This window comes from Trachurus trachurus, assembly GCF_905171665.1.
Source record: "Trachurus trachurus genome assembly, chromosome: 9".
NCBI classification, from domain to species: domain Eukaryota; kingdom Metazoa; phylum Chordata; class Actinopteri; order Carangiformes; family Carangidae; genus Trachurus; species Trachurus trachurus.
In genome coordinates this window covers 5,778,783-5,799,404 of record NC_139895.1, presented here as the reverse complement: position 1 = coordinate 5,799,404, position 20,622 = coordinate 5,778,783, and the positions used below count along the sequence as shown (strand labels likewise).

The following is a 20,622-nucleotide window of genomic DNA, read 5'->3' as shown; positions in this document are numbered from 1 at the left end:
TTAAGACTTATATTAACACAAATATTCCGCTTACTTCTGCTTTAATTAATGCTGAGTAATGCATACATAATGATAACTAATTACATTATTCAACTTTTATTAGGCTATTACTTAATCATTTATTAACTAACTATTATGAACTGCTTACTAAGAGGCTACACTAATTAATGTGTTTCCTAATCCTGAGTAATACATAATAATGATTGTTAATATATCTGTAAACAGTTAATTAATGCTTAATAATGTACTAGCTAAGGTTAATTAAGGGACCCTTATTGTAAAGTGTTACCAAAATAGTAATAAAAATATTAATAAAAAAACAACACACAGGTGGAGGTGAGAGCACAAAGCCTCCATCATCTGTTTTGAGTTGCCTGGGAGAGAAAGGGTTAAGAGTCACGTGGTGTCGGGTGGTATTGTCAGCCCCGGGCTGTTAAAAAAAAAAAAACCTATGTGGAGGAAAGAAGAAAAAAAAAGTTGAGGAGAGAACAAAGAAATCAGAGTCTATTTAAAGAGAAGTCGCCTCCGCTGCTGCAGCGTGAGACTCCGCGCCGCTGCGCCAGAACCTGCTGCACCAACACCAACACCACCTTCCTCTTCCTCCTCTTCCTCCACCACCATCATCACTCCTCCACCATCTGTCCTCTGTCTATCTCCTCCAGCGCCGCCGCGGCTGCAGAGCTCAGACTGCGGGAGGATGCGGACTTCTCTGGCCGTGTGCTGCTGCGTCCTCGCGCTGCAGTGGCTCCCGCTCAGCTCGCTCGCGCTCCCGGTGCGAGGATCCAGGTCCAGCAGCAGGTACAGACCGGCACCGGTGAGTCTCAGCTGGACCTGCTTTTTGTTTTGTTTTTCTTTTTTCTTTTCTTTTTGTTTCTTTGCTTGGTTTTTATGTTTTTCTACTTGTTGCAAATGTTGAGAAACTGTTGTGAACTGTCTGATGTTGTTCAACTGTGTCTGAATCCACAACTTGATCCTGTGCATTTTAGAGTAATCTGCTCTGTTGACTCACTTCATTCCTGCTGCTGCTGCTGCTGCAAGTGGCTCCTCTAAACCCCCCCTAAACACACACACACATAGGCTACACACATACACACACACACTGGCGCACAGCAGTTTGCAGTTGTGTTCTTCTCCTTGTGCAGACTTTAGAGCAGAAACAGTGCATGAAGAGTGAAGAGTGTGGGGATCAAACCTTAACTTTTCTGCAGCTGCTCATGAGCTCCTGTCGCTTTCACGGGCGACTGTGCAGGGGCGTTTCTAGACACTCTGGAGGCCCCGGGGCAAAAGGTAACTTGGAGGGCCCCCCACTCCCACCCGGGACCACGAACATTAACTGTTCATGAATCCAAAAATTCTGAATATTATTGCCAACCTTGGCTACGTTGGTCCGAAGTGCAAAAACATAGAGGGTTTACAATAACGGCTCTTAAATTGTATGACTGTTACATTTTTTCAGACTTTTTTTTTTTTCGATTGTTTTGCGTCCATGTCACGTGATTCTCAAGTTTCCGGCCGTGAGAACAAAAAACATAGCAAATATTTCCATAATTTTTAGTGGAAAAATCCATATTTTGAGGTAGTTTCTGCATAAAAATGCCCTTTGATTGCATTTCTAGCGAGAAATACATATTTTACTTTCATAATATTTGCTCAGTGCATGTACATAATTACTTGCTTGCTTGTTGTTGCTATGTCGCTATAGGGCCCTAGGCTATTTCCTGGGCTGCCTGCCCTGTTGCAACACCTCTGAGTTGGATCAAACCTTAAAGGGACAACGAGGAGTTTCTGTTTGGTTATAAAAAAAAGTCTCACGTTAATGTGGATGAATCTACGTTACCACTTGTTAATGGGCCCATTTTCGATAAATATATCATTTTGTCTCTATAGTTATTTTGTTATTATTAGTGGTGGTGGAAATGCTGGGCGAGCCGACCAGCGTTTCTTTACTTTCGGTTTCGTGGCGAGTCATGAGAATAACGCAGCTGAATCGCCGTTTATGGTCGGAACTACGACGGTATGTGATCGTCTTCCAACCTCTGACTTTAATTATTGATGAATGAAAACATGAGTCTGTCTTGCGCCGGTCAAAGAATTTCACGGTGCGCGCGGAGGCTCATAAATGTAGTGTGAAAACGCTTCGCTTTTCCAAAACTCCTCGTTGTCCCTTTAACTTTTCTGCAGCTGCTTGTGAGCTCCTGTCGCTTTCACGGGCGAGCGCACGTGCCACATGCACGCCCGCCCCTTATATCTTCATAATCATCAGGAACCAATGACACTAATGTTGTAATTAAGAAAATGGCTATTTTTGCGCGGGCACAGGAGCTGCTGACCTGTCACTGTAATTAGCCCGCGAGCTGCGCTGACTTTGAAGAAATGACTATCATCACCATTTATCTTTTCTGTCTGCTCAGCAGCACCGGAGGCGCTCGCTCCGTGCGTGCAGGATGACAGCGGAGTGTTTTGGTTTTTTGTTTTTTTTTTTTTTTTTGGTCAGGTCTGATCCCTGAGGAGAGAGAGAGAAAGAGAGAGAGAGAGGGAGGGAGAGAGAGAGAAGGAGGTTGCTGAGTTCCCCTGTCTGCGGGGCAGGAAGCAGTAATAACAGGTCTTAAAGGCATTTTGTCAACAACACCATAAAAGAAAAGGGTCCAACATATGGACCCGTCATGCAGGCGTCAGTGGCACGAGCTGCAGCCACAGTCACGTGTTCAGTTGGCTTCCTAATCTAATCTCATTTTGCATATTTATTGATTAATCTATTAGTCAATCACTTTGGTGTACAGCTGCTGCAGCCTAATATCTGTAACATCACAGTGTTTAGCTGCTGCAGCTTTACAGTAAAGGGACAACAAGGAGTTTCTCCAGTGGCAGAACGAAAAATTCCGCGACAATAAAACAGTCTCATATTAATGTGGATGAATCTCCGCTACCCACACTTGTTAATGGGCTCATTTCCGATAAATATATTGTTTTGTCTCTATCGTTATTTTGTTATTATTAGTGGTGGTGGAAATGCTGGGCGAGCCGACCAGCATTTCTTTACTTTCAGTTTCGTGGTGAGTCATGAGAATATTATGGTCGGAACTACGACGGTATGTGATCGTCTTTGAACCTCTGACTTTAATTCTTGATGAATGAAAACATGAGTCTGTCTTGCGCCGGTCAAAGAAATGTACGGTGCGCGGAGGCTCATAAATGTAGTGTGAAAACGCTTCGCTTTTCCAAAACTCCTCGTTGTCCCTTTAATTTAGCCTACATCTGAATGTGGATGTGGATACTTCCTGGAGCTAAACAGGTATAAACAGAGTTTAAGCTGGTCCAGAGTGTGTTTTCAAAGAAATGTATGTATATAAAAAAAACATAAATAAATAAATAATCTACTGAAACAAACACTGATAGAGGACGATGCTGCCATTAGAGGACAGTCCTGAGGTCTCAATGAAGTAGGGGAGACCGGGGATGGTTGTAACAGCATCACTTTCACCAATAAGGGATAACATTAGAGTTATGTGATCAATATTATGTAGGCCTATACCCACTCACTCCCTGACATTGCATGTGAATTTGCTTGGACGTGTCAGTAAGCGTGTAGGTTTTACAGCCAAAAAACACTTTTTTTTAGATCAAAGACTAATATTTTGGACCAACTAAGTCTAAATTTTGACTAGTAGCTATCGATACCAGAGAAGTTTGAATTAGGCAACTTGTATGAGATGAAAGAGCAGGTTCTTAGGTAAAATATGAGTCATTTCATCAATGTTTATTTGAAACCACCATGCTGGTACAGCTAGTCAAACAATGGCTGACAGGTGCGGGGACGGTTGTCACACCTTTTACCTTTGTTGTTTTATTATTATAAGTGTCATTAAGTGTCACCATCTTTCCTGGAATTGTATGATCTGCTTCTGACCTCCTTTTTCCATTGGTTTCCATTCATACATGTTCAGCATTCACTGGTATTATCAGAAGATGTTCTTAAAGAAGCTTTCTAATGTTAGGATCCACACCACTGTCACTGTTCTTCATTTAGCCGTGAGTGATGGATTCTTTTTGTTCATACTGAACCATAGGAAGATGCTTTAGTGTTGGAACATGCACAATAAACTTACATAGATGCATGTTTTTTTGGTTTGGTCTCAGTTTTTAATCTCACTGTTACTGTAGTGGCTATCTTACATTGTTTCCTTGGTTCTTCGTTTCTTATTCTTTTAACGACAGGAGACCACTTTAGGCTACTCGTTGAGCTGGCCGGGTGCCGACGCAGACGGTAAAACGACTGTGTCGCTCCGCCATATTCTCATTTTATTCAACACGTTCTTCACAACAACACTTCACTTCCTGCTTTCTCTACGGAAGCCGCATGAGACCCAAACCGTAACACAGGTGGCTCAAAACTCAAAGCAGCGGTAGTGGGGTAGGTTGTAACAGTGGTACTCCTTGCATTTGACATCAAATAGTGAAGTCTGTGATATACTTTGAGAAGTTTAGGGCATTGCTATTTGTAGAGGACAAATGAGGGAACTCTGTGTCAAAGTTTGAGAGATGTACCATGAACACTCTGCAAGTTATGGGAGCTGTAATTTCAAAAGCGCAAGTAGTTCAGAGTATTTGCTTCATGTGTTGTAATGTTACATAATGTTACATTATTATCTCATAGCGTGGTGAATGTGCAGGTCACAACTTGTCTACCAGAGCGTTTTGGAGTTGTTGGATTGTGTATTTGATGAGTTTTGTGTTCACTGAGCAGCTCACGTCTCTGCCCCGCCGATCTCAAAACAACATGCACCGATAAGTAAAGGTAACGAACCTACTGCTATGACGATAGGGATTATGGTGAGAGGAGGATCTGACTAAATGTTGAACTGTCCCTTTAAGAAACCCTGTTAGCTTAGCATCAGTTTACTTCAGCTGAGTACGTCACTGTTTTGTGTCCAGAGAAACATTTATTTTGTGTCGTAGTGAAGTTGTTTTCCTAATTTCTGTCATGTTTGCATCTGATTTTGTTGTGCATTGAACCTCCAGGGCCACCGTACTTGTATCATAAAAAGTTGAGTAAAAGCTTTTAAAGTCTGAGGATGTGGTTGCAGGTGGAAGCTAACGAGCTAGCTCAGTGGCTAACGGAGCAGCAGCAGCAGCAGCAGCAGGCGTGTTGCATTCACTGACTCTCCACAGCTGGCCGACAGCACAAAGTCCCACGGGACTGAATGATTGACAGGTTTACTTCTCTTAATGTCGTGATAAGACCACACAGCGTCGGCCGTCGGTCGTCGACCCCTGGACGTTGGTGTCAGGAATGTGGAAGGAGCTTCCTGTTGTTTCACTGGCTTGTTTATCAGAGTTTACAGAGGAAATAGAAAGGACAACACACAGACAAGATGTAGCATTAGCAACACGTTCCTCTTCACAGAGAAATAAGGCTTCAAAATGTCACTTCCCAATGCGTTATATGAAACATTTAAAATACAAATCTTTGTTTTTTATCTGTTTACCTCTTTTACCTGAAAGGCAAGAGCAATGGATAACTGATACACTTGATCTCTAGATAATTTTTAACTCAAAAACCTAATCAATGAAACTTTTTAACCACTTCTTTTTACTGTTTTCCCCATAACTTAAAGCAGTTTTAAGTGTCTTTTAACTTACACCTAACTTACATTTTTCCATTTATTACACTTTTGCATTCAGTGTTATTGTCATTATCCACATAGGCTACTACAATTATGTGGCCAAGTCTATTCAAATAATACTTTAAATATAGAAAGAAAAAGCATCAAATTGATTTCATTGTGTTGCATGAAAATATTATAAAACTAAGATTCAGTGGTCACAGATTAAATACATAAAGACATAAATCTACAGACACCATGAGTATGTCTGTACACAGGATTTAACTTGTTAAAACTATACAAAAACTATACATTAATGTATGAGATCACTGAGAGACGATGATGAAGAGGAGGAGGAGGAGGAAGATGCAGGTGGCTCCTGTTCATGTATATCATGCAAATCGTGAAGCTGTGATTGGCCACGATCCAACACAAGTAGGAGGGGGAGGAGGGTTTGGGGGGGGGGTCATGAGATGATTAACAGAAACAGGAAACGAGGGGGGGGGGGGGGGGGGGAAACACATTTCCGCTGCAGTTATTCTCATTTTTTTCAGACTCACCTCTAATCTAAATTACTGGATCATTTTTGTTGCTCTTGAACTGGTCACAACTGGTCGACATGTGCAAGTAGCATGAGGGTGGGGGTGGGGCATTAATGCCAAACAGGTGGGAGCTGCTGCTGAGATTCTGAGTCTTTTTTTAAAACAATATATTTATTAGCATTTTCTTACATACACATACACTTGTATTACATTATACATGTAGTTATATCAAATATGTAGATCTGTGCTCCATTAACGAAGGCACCTGTTATGGTACAAGTACATACATATCACAAACATCATAAACTTCTCAGCCATAAAACATTTTATGCATAATTTAAGGGCTTAATACAATTGTGAGTATTTGAACTCATTAATTTAAAGGGATAGATCAACATTTTGGCAAATTGGCCCATTGCCATAGCAGTAGGTTCGTTACCTTTATTTGTCGGTGCAGGCTATTTTTAGAACGGCGGAGCAGAGCAGCAGGCTGCTCAGGGCTATGCTACGGAGGCTCATGGGATTTCTTGGTTTCCCTCATCAAACTCATCAAATACACAATCCAACAACTCCAAAAGGCTGTGTTGTGAGCTGCAAGTTGTGAGCTGCACAATCACCACGCTATGCAAAACAGCTGATGTGCGTTGCGTTCAGGGACAGTTTTTCAGCAAGCAGTCTCTGTATTTACCCTGTATTTACCTCGAAAACGGCTCCGTTTCGTAACGTTCCATTATTATCTCATGTGCAGGTCACAACTTGTCCACGAAAGCGTTTTGGAGTTGTTGGATTTTGTATTTGATGAGTTTGATGAGGGAAACCAAGAAATTCCCTTAGCCTCCATAGCATAGCCCTGAGAAGCTCGCCGCTCTGCTCCGCCGTTCTAAAAATAGCTTACACCGACAAATAAACCTACTGCTATGACTATAGCGATTATGGCAATGGGCCAATTTGCCAAAATGTTGAACTATCCCTTTAAGTTATAAGGTTTACATGACTACTTATTCCTCTTCATTGTCATTTGCTAAATCGATACCATTAACAAACACATTAAACGGTTTCCATATCTCTTTGAATATGCCTTGCCTTCCTTTTCATATGTATGTCACACAGCATTGCAGTGGGTCTTTTGGCCTGTAAAAGACACATATCTATTATTATTCCTTCACTTTTGTTGTATTTACGACCTTTTGGGTGAAGAACGAAGACAAAGAACGTAGGGTCCATTAGGATGTTATTCGAAATCGTTTTTTTCTTTTGACCTCTTCCTAATTCTGATTCTTCTTACCTTGTTGCAGATTAGTGACACTTTATTTTGTGGTGTTGTGTCACGTCTCCTGTCGACGGCCTGAACCAGGTTTCTACACATGAACCACAAGGTGTTTTTTTCGTCTTCTTTCCTTTATGTTTTATTATTATTTTTTCTCCGCCAGCGTGTTATCAGGACTGGGCTGCACCTGCGACTCTGTCCTCTGTTATGTCTGTTGGTCACTTCACTGTCGCTTTGGCCGATTTGTTTCCTGGTTGTTGACAAAGGAGTGAGTGATTGCACAGGCCTGGGCAGTACACACACACACACACACACACACACGGTGCATGTCTTCTATCTGGAGTAAAAAGGGGTTTTATGTTATGTTGAATAAAACCTTTACGTTTCTGTTTTGTCCCCTCGCTGCGCTGTGATTGGTCGGGGAACCGTGAGAGCAACGGTGACATCAGAGCTGCTCCGGGTTCCCATCGACGAGATCTAGGTCACAGCTGCACCGGGCTCCCAGTGTGTGTGTGAGTGTGTGTGTGTGTGTGTGAGAGAGAGTGTGTGTGTGTGTGTGTCAGATGCTTTTGTTAGTTGGCACGAGGTCGGCCTATAACCTCTCATCGTTACCCAAGATGCATCTCTTCCTCCTAACTGGGACGAAGGTGACAGTCGGCTGGAGGAGGAGTTTGCTTTTTTTTCTCTCTTTCTCCGAGCTGCTTTGCTTCGTTTGTGACGTTTATGACATCATCATCACATGTCGCTGTGTGTGGATGACATCATCTCAGGTGTAATGTCGCCGTGTGGTCGCCGTGGTAACTGCTGCCTCCGATCTCCGAGCTCCAATGGGAATGTCAATATTTCTGCAGGAATTTGGGCATAAAGCAAAAATATTGAGTTGAGTATTGAGAGGATATGAATGTCTGAGATTTAATGGCGGTTTATCTCAGATATTTCAGTCTGGACCGACACACACACACACACACACACACACACACACACACACACACACACACACACACACACACACACACACTGCAGCACAGATACACACACACTCTGTTTACCTGACGTTGTGTTAGTTCGACCATAACACCAGACGTCTAAAATCCATGTTAACATGTTGATCCGACTGAAAACAGAGTTGTTTTAGAGGTAAATTCATGCAAAACCAGTGATGTGCGTTCCCGTCGGGGGCAGTAATTAAAGAAAAGACATCTCTGTTTAAGGGATAGTTCAACATTTTGGTGAAGCTATTTTTAGAACGGAGGAGCAGAGGGCACATTGGCCCATTGCCTTAATCTCTATAGTCATAGCAGTAGGTTCATTACCTTTATTTGTCGGTGCAAGCTGTTTTTAGAACGGCGGAGCAGAGCCGCGAGCTGCTCAGAGCTACGCTACGGAGGCTCATGGGATTTCTTGGTTTCCCTCATCAAACTCATCAAATACACAATCCAACAACTCCACAACGCTCTGGTGGACAAGTTGTGACCTGCACATTCACCACGCTATGAGATAATAACACAACGTTACCAGACAGAGTTGTTTTAGAGGGAAATTCATGTAAAACCGCTGATGCGCGTTGCCTTCAGGGACAGTTTTTCATCAACAGTCTCTGCATTTCCCTCTAAAACAACTCTGTGTGGTAACGTTGTGTTACGGGGTGTTCCCACCAAACGCGATGAACGCGATTGAATCGCGCGTCAAATGAAATCGCGTCGCGCTAGACGCTCCAGTTTTGACGCTGGTTCAATATGCAAAAAACGCCTCGTCGCGGCATCGCGTCGCGCGACGAGCCCGCCCAAACAACAACATTTCTCCCACTATTTCATTCTCTGGCTGAGATAACCACCGTCACTGCACTGTTCCTGTCCCTGTAGATGGGACAGGAACAGCGGTGTGGGTCTCTGGCTGCAGGAGGAGGAGGAGACAGCTCCGTGAACTACTGTGTGACTGACCGCCTGTTGAGTGCTTTGGGACGGGGCGGCCGGCTCGCAGCGCCCGCTGGTTGAAAACAGCAGTGATACGGGCTTTCAGGTCCGAATATCCAAACCAGAAACGTTTGTAACACCACCGGAAAAGCAACACTGAAGAGCTGTGGCTTTGCTGCAGCTAATGGAGATCTGAATAATAAACTAAACTAAACCAGAAAACTTCTAATATTGTCAATAGACTCGCTCTGACTAAACTGCCAAGGGAACACCAGTACGTCCGTACGTCAGCACGTCGGTGACGATCTCAAAGCTGATACGCTGTCGCGGCGCGTCTTCACGCGAATTCGCCGCAAAAGTTCAATTATTTGAACTCGAGCGATGAAGCGTCATCGCGCCGGGCGACGCGATGGAGGCGATTTTTCGCGGCCAACGCGTCCATCGCGCCGCGCTATCGCGTCCATCGCATCGCCCGGCGCGATGACGCGACTAATCGCGTGTTTGCATTGACTTTACATGTAATCTCGACGCGCGATGAAGCGTCATCGCGTTTGGTGGGAACACCCCGTTATTATCTCATAGCGTGGTGAATGTGCAGGTCACAACTTGTCCACCAGAGCGTTGTGGAGTTGTTGGATTGTGTATTTGATGAGTTTGATGAGGGAAACCAAGAAATCCCATTAGCCTCCGTAGCGTAGCTCTGAGCAGCTGCTCTGCTCCGCCGTTCTAAAAACAGCTTGCACCGACAATTAAAGGCAATGAACCTACTGCTATGACTATAGGGATTATGGCAATGGGCCAATTTGCCAAAATGTTGAACAATCCCTTTAAAGGTAAACCTAAAGTAGAAAAGTTTGAGGCGTTTTGTGCAGAAAGGACTGGCAGATGCTCAAACCTAAAAAAAAAAAAACTGTGACGACAACTCTGACGTTTAAAGGTAAAGATAAAGCCATAAGGATCAGCCTGGTAGCTATTAGTTATTATTCCCCAGAGGAACGTGATGTGATGAATAATCCCGAGCAGCAGCGAGCGGTCGGAGGATGTGAGAGTCTGAGTTCGGAGGAAGAACGTTATCGCTGCAGCAGCAGAGATAAGAGATGGAGGCAGATTCCCCGACGGCTTATTTCACCTTTTCGCTGCCAACGGCCTCTGATGTCCTGATGATGATGATGATGATGATGCTGATACGTATCGGATTAAGCAGATTAAGACCAGAGATATTTGTTGCTATCCTCCCTCCTCCTCCTGCCTGGCAACAATAAACCCTCTGTCGCTTGGCAGCAGCTGTTTCCTTGGCGAGCAACACCCTTCAAAATTGAAACTTTATCTGTCTCCTCAAATAAACAACCACTCATGACCGACTTCCTATCATCCGGATTCACTCCATTATGTTTCAGCCGCTGTTCTGTTGCTGCATGACGCTGCGAAAACATGAAAACCAAGTCATTGAAATTTTTTTTCCTTTGCAATATAAAAACTTGTGAATGAGATGTTTGGTCAACACCAACCTTTCTCTTTTTGCATCTAAATCTGGGTTTTTTCTAGGAAGGCAGATATGATTTAAGATGTTTTTTTTTTTTTGCATGATTCATATTATGGTTGTCTTCTCAGTGGCTCTTTATTGTGATAGGTTTCCAAAAATGTTTCTCAAATGTTCCACTTTTATTTTGAAGGTTTAATCTGTGATGCTCAGCAGGAATTTCATGGATGGACTTTTATCATTTCCTTTATTTAATCGTTTCCAGTTCTACATTTCCCCTACGACGCTCACTCAAAACACATGTCCAGTGGACGCAATGCATTCTGGTCTATCGATGCTAAAGGACAAACCCTACTACAAATCTTTATGTTAGTCGTGTTGTTTAAACATATTTACCGCCTTTAGGATGCTGTTTATGATTCGTGTTACTTTAAAACAAACTTCTTTGGGTTTTGGTCTCTGGGAAGTTTAGATTGACATGTTTGCTTTACGCTTTCGTTGTGATTGAATAGACAGTCAGGTGAATAAGAGTTATTTAATCAGTGATCAAACCATCATCAGTTGTCGCTCTAATATATATTTTTTTTCTCCTTCTGTTTGGACGTGTGTATTTCATCAAACAAGACGACAATGTGTTTTTAACAGTAACTATTATGATCCATGTTGGCGGCTGTAGTGAGTGTGAGTGTGTGTGTGTGAGTGTGTGTGTGTGCGGTTGTGAGACTGAGCCAAAACAAACTAAAGTGTGAGTGTGAGTGTGTGTGTTTGACGGTGTCAGACAGTGAGTCACTGATGGTTTTGTGTTGTTGCTGTTCTCAGGTGAAGAGATGGGAGGAAGTAAAAAAAAAACATAAACTGTTTTAAAGATGTTGCGTGAATCTGTAGAAATAACCAAACTGTGTCGTTGTTGTTGGGGAACTATGCAAGTCCGGTCGCTTTTCCGCAGTTTTGCTAACCCTCCTCCCGTCCATGTGCATTTGTTTACAATGAAGCATACATTTATTTATTTTATTAGCATAAATCAAATATGTCTTTCATAAATCCGTATTTATTTCACTGAAGTAGAATCACAGCCGCATACAAAGTAAAGCTTTCTGGTACCTTAGAATGAGTTGTTACAAGTCGTTACAAATACATAAGTGGGCGACGCACCGAACCGAGGCGGCCATGTTGCATCGCCATTTTTTTACGTTGAGTGGCAGCGTGACCGTAGGTAACCACGGAAACTCAGCGGAGCTGTGGGCTCGGCCTGTTAAAACTGTCACCACTGTGTAGTGTGAGGAAGGACGGAGGCACTGGTGTTGCATTCAGGTGCAGTCAGGCAGACGGCCGTCGGCAAACCAACCGGATGTCATTTTACTCCACCAGAGAAATGATGTTTCTGTGTATGTATACGAACATAGGCTATGTGTATATGGAAATGAATGTATTATGAGTCAAACTATGGACATATGTAAGTGAATGGATTAATGTATGCTTGAGGTTATGTGATGCTGATATGAATGTATATTTATGATTACAGTTAGAGTAGCGGTGTGGATGCATGTGAATGACGTTCACATCAGCTTGCTGCATGTGCAGGATTGTCCAGTGTGGTCTGTTTACTCCACCAGTCTTTTAACTTGATGTTCTTTTTGTACTGTATGTGTTTTTTATGTATGCAACATGTTCCCTGTCTCCGCAACAAATTTCTCCCCGGTGGAGACCAATAAACTAACCTAACCTAGAAAGACGGTAAAACAATACCACATCACCATGACAACATATTGTCACGCCTGTATTGTTTTGCCTCGTGCTGGCGGACCACTTGTTTACATAGACACTTGTTTATCCTGTTACATGCAGCGTCTGTTGTCTGTCTGACGTCCGCCCGATTTCACGTGAATGCAACATCAAGAATACGTTCAGATATGCAACTGCACCACTAGATGGGGGGAATTCCTACATACTATACCTTTAACCATCACAATTACTCCAAAGCTGTTCAATTAAGATAATAATGTTGCATAGTTCCTCTTTAATTAAATAATTTATTTATTACATCACCTGAGCTGATGAAACTAACGACTTTCACTCTTGTCTCTGATAGTTTTTCTGATGGGTGAAGCACAGTGACCTGGTTATGGGGGGTGGGGGTGGGGGGATGATGGTGGGGGTTGGGGGGGCTTGTTGTCAGACGTTCCTCAAACACACCGTGTACAGACACGTCCTCCTCTCCTCTGTGTGAATACCGCTGTCAGACCCCGGCTCCTCCGCTCACTCGTCTCCTCATCACTGGAAACCAGAAGCCAGATGTGTCCATACATGTTTTACACACACACACACACACACACACACACACACACACACACACACACACACACACACACACACACACACACACACACACACACACACACACACACACACACACACACACACACACACACGCCCCTCTACCCCCCGACTCCACCTTCACCATCACAGTGTCACAACAAACATGTTCCCAGCATGAAGAAGCAGCACTCGTCGTGAGGCGTTCAGGCGCCGCAGGGAGTTTTTTTTCATGTTTCTTTTTGCTCGTTCAGCAGAAAGTGACGGACTAATTGTCCCACCGAGGTTGTTGCTCTTTTTTCTTCTTCTTTTCTTCTTTCTGTCTCGAGTGTCGTCACGGCGTCTCCTGCTCTGAAACTACACGTGGACACGTCAAACTCACCTGACTGAGCTCCACGTGATCAAATGTAGCTTCAGTAAAGGAGAGTGTGTGTTTGGTCGCGTCAACTTCCTGGTCACTGGTTTACAGTCGACTCGTTGTTGATTGTTGCACAGTAGACCTGAGCCCACTGACTGTTTTAAATAAGATGGCTCTTAGAATTAAAGTTTTATTTCTTGTCTTGATTTGTTTTAATGACAGAAATCTGCTCTGATGAAACTTTATGAGCGACACAGAAACTTTTATTATGTAACAAAACAGTGTGTTTATTGGGATTTAAAGGGACAACGAGGAGTTTTGGAAAAGCAAAGCGTTTTGACACTACATCCATGAGCCTCCACGCGCACCGTACAATTCTTGGACCGGTGCAAGACAGACTCATGTTTTCATTCATCAAGAATTAAAGTCAGAGGTTCGAAGACGATCACATACCGTCTTAGTTCCGACCAGAAAGCTGGTTGGCTCGACCAGCATTTCCGCCACCACTAATAATAACAAAATAACGATAGAGACAAAACGATATATTTATCGAAAATGGGCCCATTAACAAGTGTGGGCGTAGATTCATCCACATTAACGTGAGACTTTTTTTTATAACCAAATAGAAACTCCTCGTTGTCCCTTTAAATAAACATAGGCCTAATTAAAACAGCAGCCACATAACATACAGAAAGAAGTTTACATTTAACGTAAACTTAACGTAAGTTAACGGTTTACGTTTAATACAATTTAACAACGTTTTATAGCCTTATGTAAAATATTTATTATATGTAAATGAAATAAATAATTATATTGACTGTTATAATGAAGTAGTGAATCATTTTTAAAAAACACAGCTGAACCTGGACTTTTTGGACATTTTAATTATTTTTATAGGTGATTTAAAACAGAAAACATTTATATTTTTATGGCTTTTTTTTAATTACACGAGTATATTTCTGTGTCGCCTGCTTGCAGTTCCTTTGTTGTTCACCAGGGGGCTCCAGTTCACAGAATGGAAACCACTGTTCTATTGGTTTCCTTAAAAACGAGTGGTGAGGTCTTCAGACTTGAGGTCATGTGAGTTCGACTTCAGATCAAATAAACCAAACTTTACCTCTAGAAATCGACTTGGACGCCAAATGATGGATTAATCCGCCGCGGAAAATAGTCCCTGACAAAAACTGGTTTTATTGGAGACGACATTTTTGTCCTTTGGGAGGTTTTTAAGTATGTTTCAATAATGTTTTCAGAAGTTTTTTTGTTGTTGTTAAAACGTGAACTGAACTGAAACCTGACGATGTGGGCGGAGCTTAGTGTTTGGCTTTGACCTTGAACTCTGATGTTGACGCCACATTAAGGTCGTTACTGAGCTCCAGGGTCAGAGAGGTCAAACACACACATTTGACACACAGGCGGAGGTTGGGGGGTTGGGGAGGGGGTTTAGGTTTTAGTCCTTTAACCACTCTTTTAACCCCCCACCCCTCCTACACACCCACCACTTAGCATTAGCTGAGGTTTTACGACCCTGAAAGTCGACACTCTGCTCTGAGATCAGGAACAGTCTAAACTGGGGGGTCGGCTCATGACCCGGTGATTGACAGCTCAAATCGCAGTGTTTAACAGAAAGAAAGAAAAAAAAAACCCAGAGAGGCGGGGCAGGAGGTCGGGTCTGGGGACGCTAATGAGCGTGGCGTCAGCAGCAAAACACAGGTCAAAAACACAAGAAATGACCCAGAACCTCAGACCGAGACCTCGAAACCTCAGAGCCCGAGAGACCAAAACATCCACAGAAACACTTCACCTGATCTGTTTGTCATAATTTGATTAACTGCAATTCATGTTTCATGTTCAGGCCAGAACCTGTAGAGAGAAAAATCCAGTTTTAGCCGCTATGGACTGTGAGTTCTCCGTCCAAAGAACGACTCTTCTGAGGCTGTGTTTACACAGAAATGGTCTGAACAGAAAATGCAAAAGTGGCATTGTGTTCTCACTTTTTATTCCGCGTTTAAACAAGCGTTTTTGCATGCATACGGTGAAAGTTTGTGGAAACCGACACGTTTGTTGTCATTTTTAAAGGCATTTTTAAAGGGATAGTTGAACATTTTGGCACATTGACCCATTGCCATAATCCCTATAGTCATAGCAGTAGGATCGTTACCTTTATTTGTCGGTGCAAGCCGTTTTTAGAACGGCGGAGCAGAGCCGTGAGCTGCTCAGAGCTACGATACGGAGGCTCATTATGGGATTTCTTGGTTTCCCTCATCAAACTCATCAAATACACAATCCAACAACTCCAAAATGCTCTGGTGGAGCAGTCTCAGGGACAGTTTTTCATCAAGCAGTCTCTGTATTTACCTCTAAAACAACCTTCAAAAGAAGAGTCATCAGGATTAGTCATGGAGTTCATGGAGGGACAGGTGTGACCATGACGATCAGTATCAATCAATCAGCCGTTTCTGATTCACCAATCTACCCATAATCCCTTTTCTCCTGACCTGTCGGGTATCTTTGCCTCCTATTGGTCGAACTGTGATGACTTTAGTCTGTGATCCATCACATCGTCCACAGGATGAGATCTAGGGACTCAAACATCAACACACTGGTTCCCAACAGCCACAGTGGAGGAGAGGTTGAGGGTTTGAATCCTATAGTTTTTAATCTAATCTCTAAACCAGCAGATCATTTAATAACGTCACTGTTTCTTCTCTGTGAAGTTTCTGCTGCTCCTGAGTTTCTGTAAAGCTCCATGAACTCAGTGACTCTATCAGCTTCAGGGGGGATACATGTAAAAAAACAAACAAAAAAAACAAAACAGAGGCAAACAAATGGAGCTTGAATTCCATGCAGGTTTTGTTTTCCTCTGATACGCTTCAGACCTGCAGCGGCGCAGCTTGATAAGATTTTGTTTTTTGTTGTTTATCTGAGGGTCCTGTTGTCTGTTGAGCGGATCTGTTGCACCGTCGACGGAAAATGCAGCAGCTAAAAAAATGTTCCTTTTAAACAGAGTGAAACATAGCAGAGGGGTGGAGGTGGAGGTGGAGGTGGAGGTGTGTTCTGTTTGTTCTGGGATGCAGACCCATCAGTCAGTGTGTTACTGCAGTCTGGAGCACATTCCACAAATCCTGCTGCGTTTTGTTCCCCATAACCTACAACAACGACACAGTTTGAGTCCTGCACGGGCTGAGGGAGGGAGGGGGGAGGGAGGAGGGGAGTGGGGGGGCTGGTTGGTGGGTGTAGTTCCTCTAAACACAACAAAAACAGGATTGTAACTTCATTCAGATAAACATCCTGTTTTCAGTTATTGTATATTTCACAAACATGGTGACGGCATTAACTCAACAGAAGACGTTTGTGTTAAAGCTCCATACAGTATAAAGGTAGATGTTTGTATTAAAGCTCCATACAGTATAAAGGTAGATGTTTGTGTTAAAGCTCCATACAGTATAAAGGTAGATGTTTATATTAAAGCTCCATACAGTATAAAGGTAGATGTTTGTGTTAAAGCTCCATACAGTATAAAGGTAGATGTTTGTATTAAAGCTCCATACAGTATAAAGGTAGATGTTTGTATTAAAGCTCCTTCAGTATAAAGGTAGATGTTTGTGTTAAAGCTCCATACAGTATAAAGGTAGATGTTTGTGTTCAAGTTCCTTCAAAATAAAGGTAGATGTTTGTGTTAAAGCTCCATAAAGGTAGATGTTTGTATTAAAGCTCCATACGGTATAAAGGTAGATGTTTGTGTTAAAGCTCCATACAGTATAAAGGTAGATGTTTGTGTTAAAGCTCCATACAGTATAAAGGTAGATGTTTGTGTTAAAGCTCCATACGGTATAAAGGTAGATGTTTGTATTAAAGCTCCATACAGTATAAAGGTAGATGTTTGTATTAAAGCTCCATACGGTATAAAGGTAGATGTTTGTGTTAAAGCTCCATACAGTATAAAGGTAGATGTTTGTATTAAAGCTCCATACAGTATAAAGGTAGATGTTTGTATTAAAGCTCCATACGGTATAAAGGTAGATGTTTGTGTTAAAGCTCCATACAGTATAAAGGTAGATGTCCATGTGTAGTGTGATTATAAAGCAGCTCTAGGTTCTATATTAATACTGTGAAAGTATCAAAGCCTCAGTCCACAGAGAAATGCACACAGCCTGTATTCAGAAACTGAGCCTTAAAACCAGCCGTCAGGACTTCCTGTCACTTTGTGATGTCACAGCTAAGCCCCGCCCCCTCACCACCTGGACACACCATCCATCCAACAACTTTGCAGGATTTGGTTTCTCTGAGTGTTTTATTCTGAAATCTGGTCTATATTTTTTATTTCGGATCACTTTAGAAAACAGTCAGCCAATCACAAGAGAGGCTCAGAGCCTCCTGTCTTCTGATTGGCTGACACCGACCTGTTGTTAATGGAGCTCCAGATGGAAAGCTACGTTGAGGTGGTTTTTAGATGAACCCTTCCAAATAGAAACACAGGAGAAGAAGAAAATATGGACATTTTTATTGTCAAAGTGAAAAATATTCATAGTTTCTCATTCAGTTGTTGAGGTAAAAAGTAACTCTAACACACAGTCCCTTTAACTGCAACATGTGATGTTGCTAACAATGCTAACTGTGCGGCATGTTGTGAGGTTGTTGCTGTTGTTGAGGTCAGAGCGGTGGAGGTCCCGATCGCCCCAGAGAGATTATGGAGCAGAGAAGCTGTGGGAAGCTCCATCTGATCAGATGATGATGAGCTCTAATGAGTTTCATCTCAACACAATGTATCGATAGCGTCTTTTCCCACAGGTTACTCTGAGTGGAGCGGAAACAGGAAATGCACGTACTGTAATTGTGCGATAGCGGGAGAACACCCAACAAAACGCTGCCCGTTAGTAACTGTGGCACTGCAGATGTGGTTTTGGTTTCCAGGCCGAGGACTGAGTCAGATGAGGAGGTGTGGACAGTACGCCTCTGTAATTTACTCCTGTGGAAATGAGCAGAGCCATTTCCTCTGGATGTGGAAGGAGAGGTGGGGGTGGGGGTGGGGGTGGGTCATTGACGATAATGGGACACTTTGGGACCGAGTGTGTCTTCAACTGGGGCAACTGTGTGTGTGTGAGTGTTTCCCTGACCTGATTCTAAATCTGCGGCGTCATAAAGATGAAGAGTTCAGATGCTGGTTCACCTCAGGTCGCTAGGCCATATGGTCTCCAGGGCAACGCTTCTTCTCGTTTTGCTCTTCAACCTTTATGTTTTGTGTCTTTCCCCCGTTTTAGTGGGGCAGATAAATTACAGGAGGATCGTTCATTTCTGGAAACAAGCACCAAAATTGGCACACATACTCCTTTTGATAAAACCCGTTAGCCACCTAAAAATGAAAGATGGCGGCCATTTTTCAAGATGGCCGCCATTGACTATACAGTAATATTGCATTTCGGAATACAATCGCAAAAACTTGTCCTATTTGAATGATCTTGGTGTCAAATAATACATTTTTCACTATGTGGAATCCAAATTTGGACCCGTGGACTTACTCACTGGCTTCCTTGTACCATCTATCAGTCCCGGAATCCTAATATTCTGCTAAATTAGAGGTTCATGTTACGTCTGACTCAGCTAAAATGTGTAGCCTATATCGTAGTAGTAGTGTTAGAGGTTTAGAATGTGTAGCATCTTTTTTTTAAATTTGGTTTCATTTTCTCCTCCTTGTTGTTCCAGGTCTCTGAAAAATCCCCGGACCTGAAGAAGAGAGGGAAGGCGGCTCATGCTCAGGAGTTGGTGAAGGAGACCAGTTTGTCCAACAGCACGTCCAACAACAACGGGTGGAACCGACCCAGATGCGGCGTGCCGGACTACCCCGCCCAGAGGGAGGTGCACCACCGAGGACGACAACGCCAGAGACGCTTCGTCCTGTACGGAGGACGTCTGGAGAAGACGGACCTGACCTACAGGTACTGATCTGCTGATCCACACACACCACTAGGACTCACTAGGAGCTGGTTAATAAAGGTACACTGCAAAAACTCAAAATCTTTCCAAGAATATTTGTCGTATTTCTTGCCAAAATGTCTCATTTCTAGTCAAAACTAAACTCTTTTCACTCAAAATAAGAATCATCACCTAAAAATGAACTTGTCTTTAGATCATTTTCATTTGTTTCAAACAAATTTTCACTTGAGATGAGTAGATAAATCTGCCAGTGAAAGCAAGTTTTTTGTGCTTGTAATAAGAAAGAAAAACTTGATCCACTATCAGATTTTTAAAACTTATTTCAAGTGAAAATATTCTTGAAAGAAGTAAAAAAAAAAGTGTCTAAAAACAAGCTACTTTTTACATGTGTTGAGTCTTATTTTAAGTATAATGAGATTTGTTTTGACTGGAAATTACATTTTGACTAGAAATAAGACAAATGTTCTTTTTTTTTGAGTTTTTGCAGTGTACAAATGTAGTAGAGTTAAGCTGAGAAACCAGGGTAAATTAAGTTTTGGATTAATTGATCTAAACAGTACTCTCCGGAGGTTGGGGAACTTTTGGGGGTGTGATCTGCAATGCCCAACATTTCTGATTGGTGGAGTTGAGTTGAGTTTTTGCTGCAGTTTGACAGATGGACTAACAACGATGCACCAAAACATCTACAAGGTTGGGCGAAAGGAAAACATGAAAAAATGGAAACAGATTAACAGGCAACTGCGATGTTGTAGAAATGGCCGTCATCGTTATTGCATCGTCGTTGTTGTGAAGCCTTCTACTTCTTCTTACCGCCACCTACTGGACCGGAGGCGCAGTGCTTTAACTTACATTGCTTTTATATAGTATGTGAATCCATCCAATTTGGAAAAAGCAAACTTTGAGTTCCTGAAAAAGTTGGAAACTTTAGAGACCAACAACCTCACATTCAAACCAATGGGCAATTTTAGGATTAACATAATGTGTAAGTCTTCTATACTATGGCAGGAAACTGGAGAGAATCCAACTCCACAGGATTTGAACCCAGAACCTTTTTGCTGTGAGGCGACTTAACTAACCACTACATCACCATATCATGTCAAAAGTTCTCTGTTATCAGAATCAGCACCAGAACAGAAATCGAGTATGTGGCCTGAAATGGAGATTTCTTTGGACATCTGAACCTTTAATCTCTTATTTTAAAGTTCACATCAA

At 42.5% G+C, this 20,622-nt stretch overlaps 1 protein-coding gene across 1 annotated transcript in view; it reads left to right on the top strand.

Moving 5' to 3' along the window:
* Positions 1–697: 697 nt before the first annotated feature.
* Positions 698–20,622, top strand: part of mmp11a (matrix metallopeptidase 11a) — a gene marked incomplete at its 5' end in the record, with an annotated part of 30,906 nt that continues 10,981 nt past the window's right edge. The window contains 2 exons of the mRNA XM_083979038.1: positions 698–814; positions 19,180–19,412. Coding sequence (XP_083835164.1) covers positions 698–814; positions 19,180–19,412 — 350 coding nt within the window. The remainder of the gene's footprint in view (positions 815–19,179; positions 19,413–20,622) is intronic.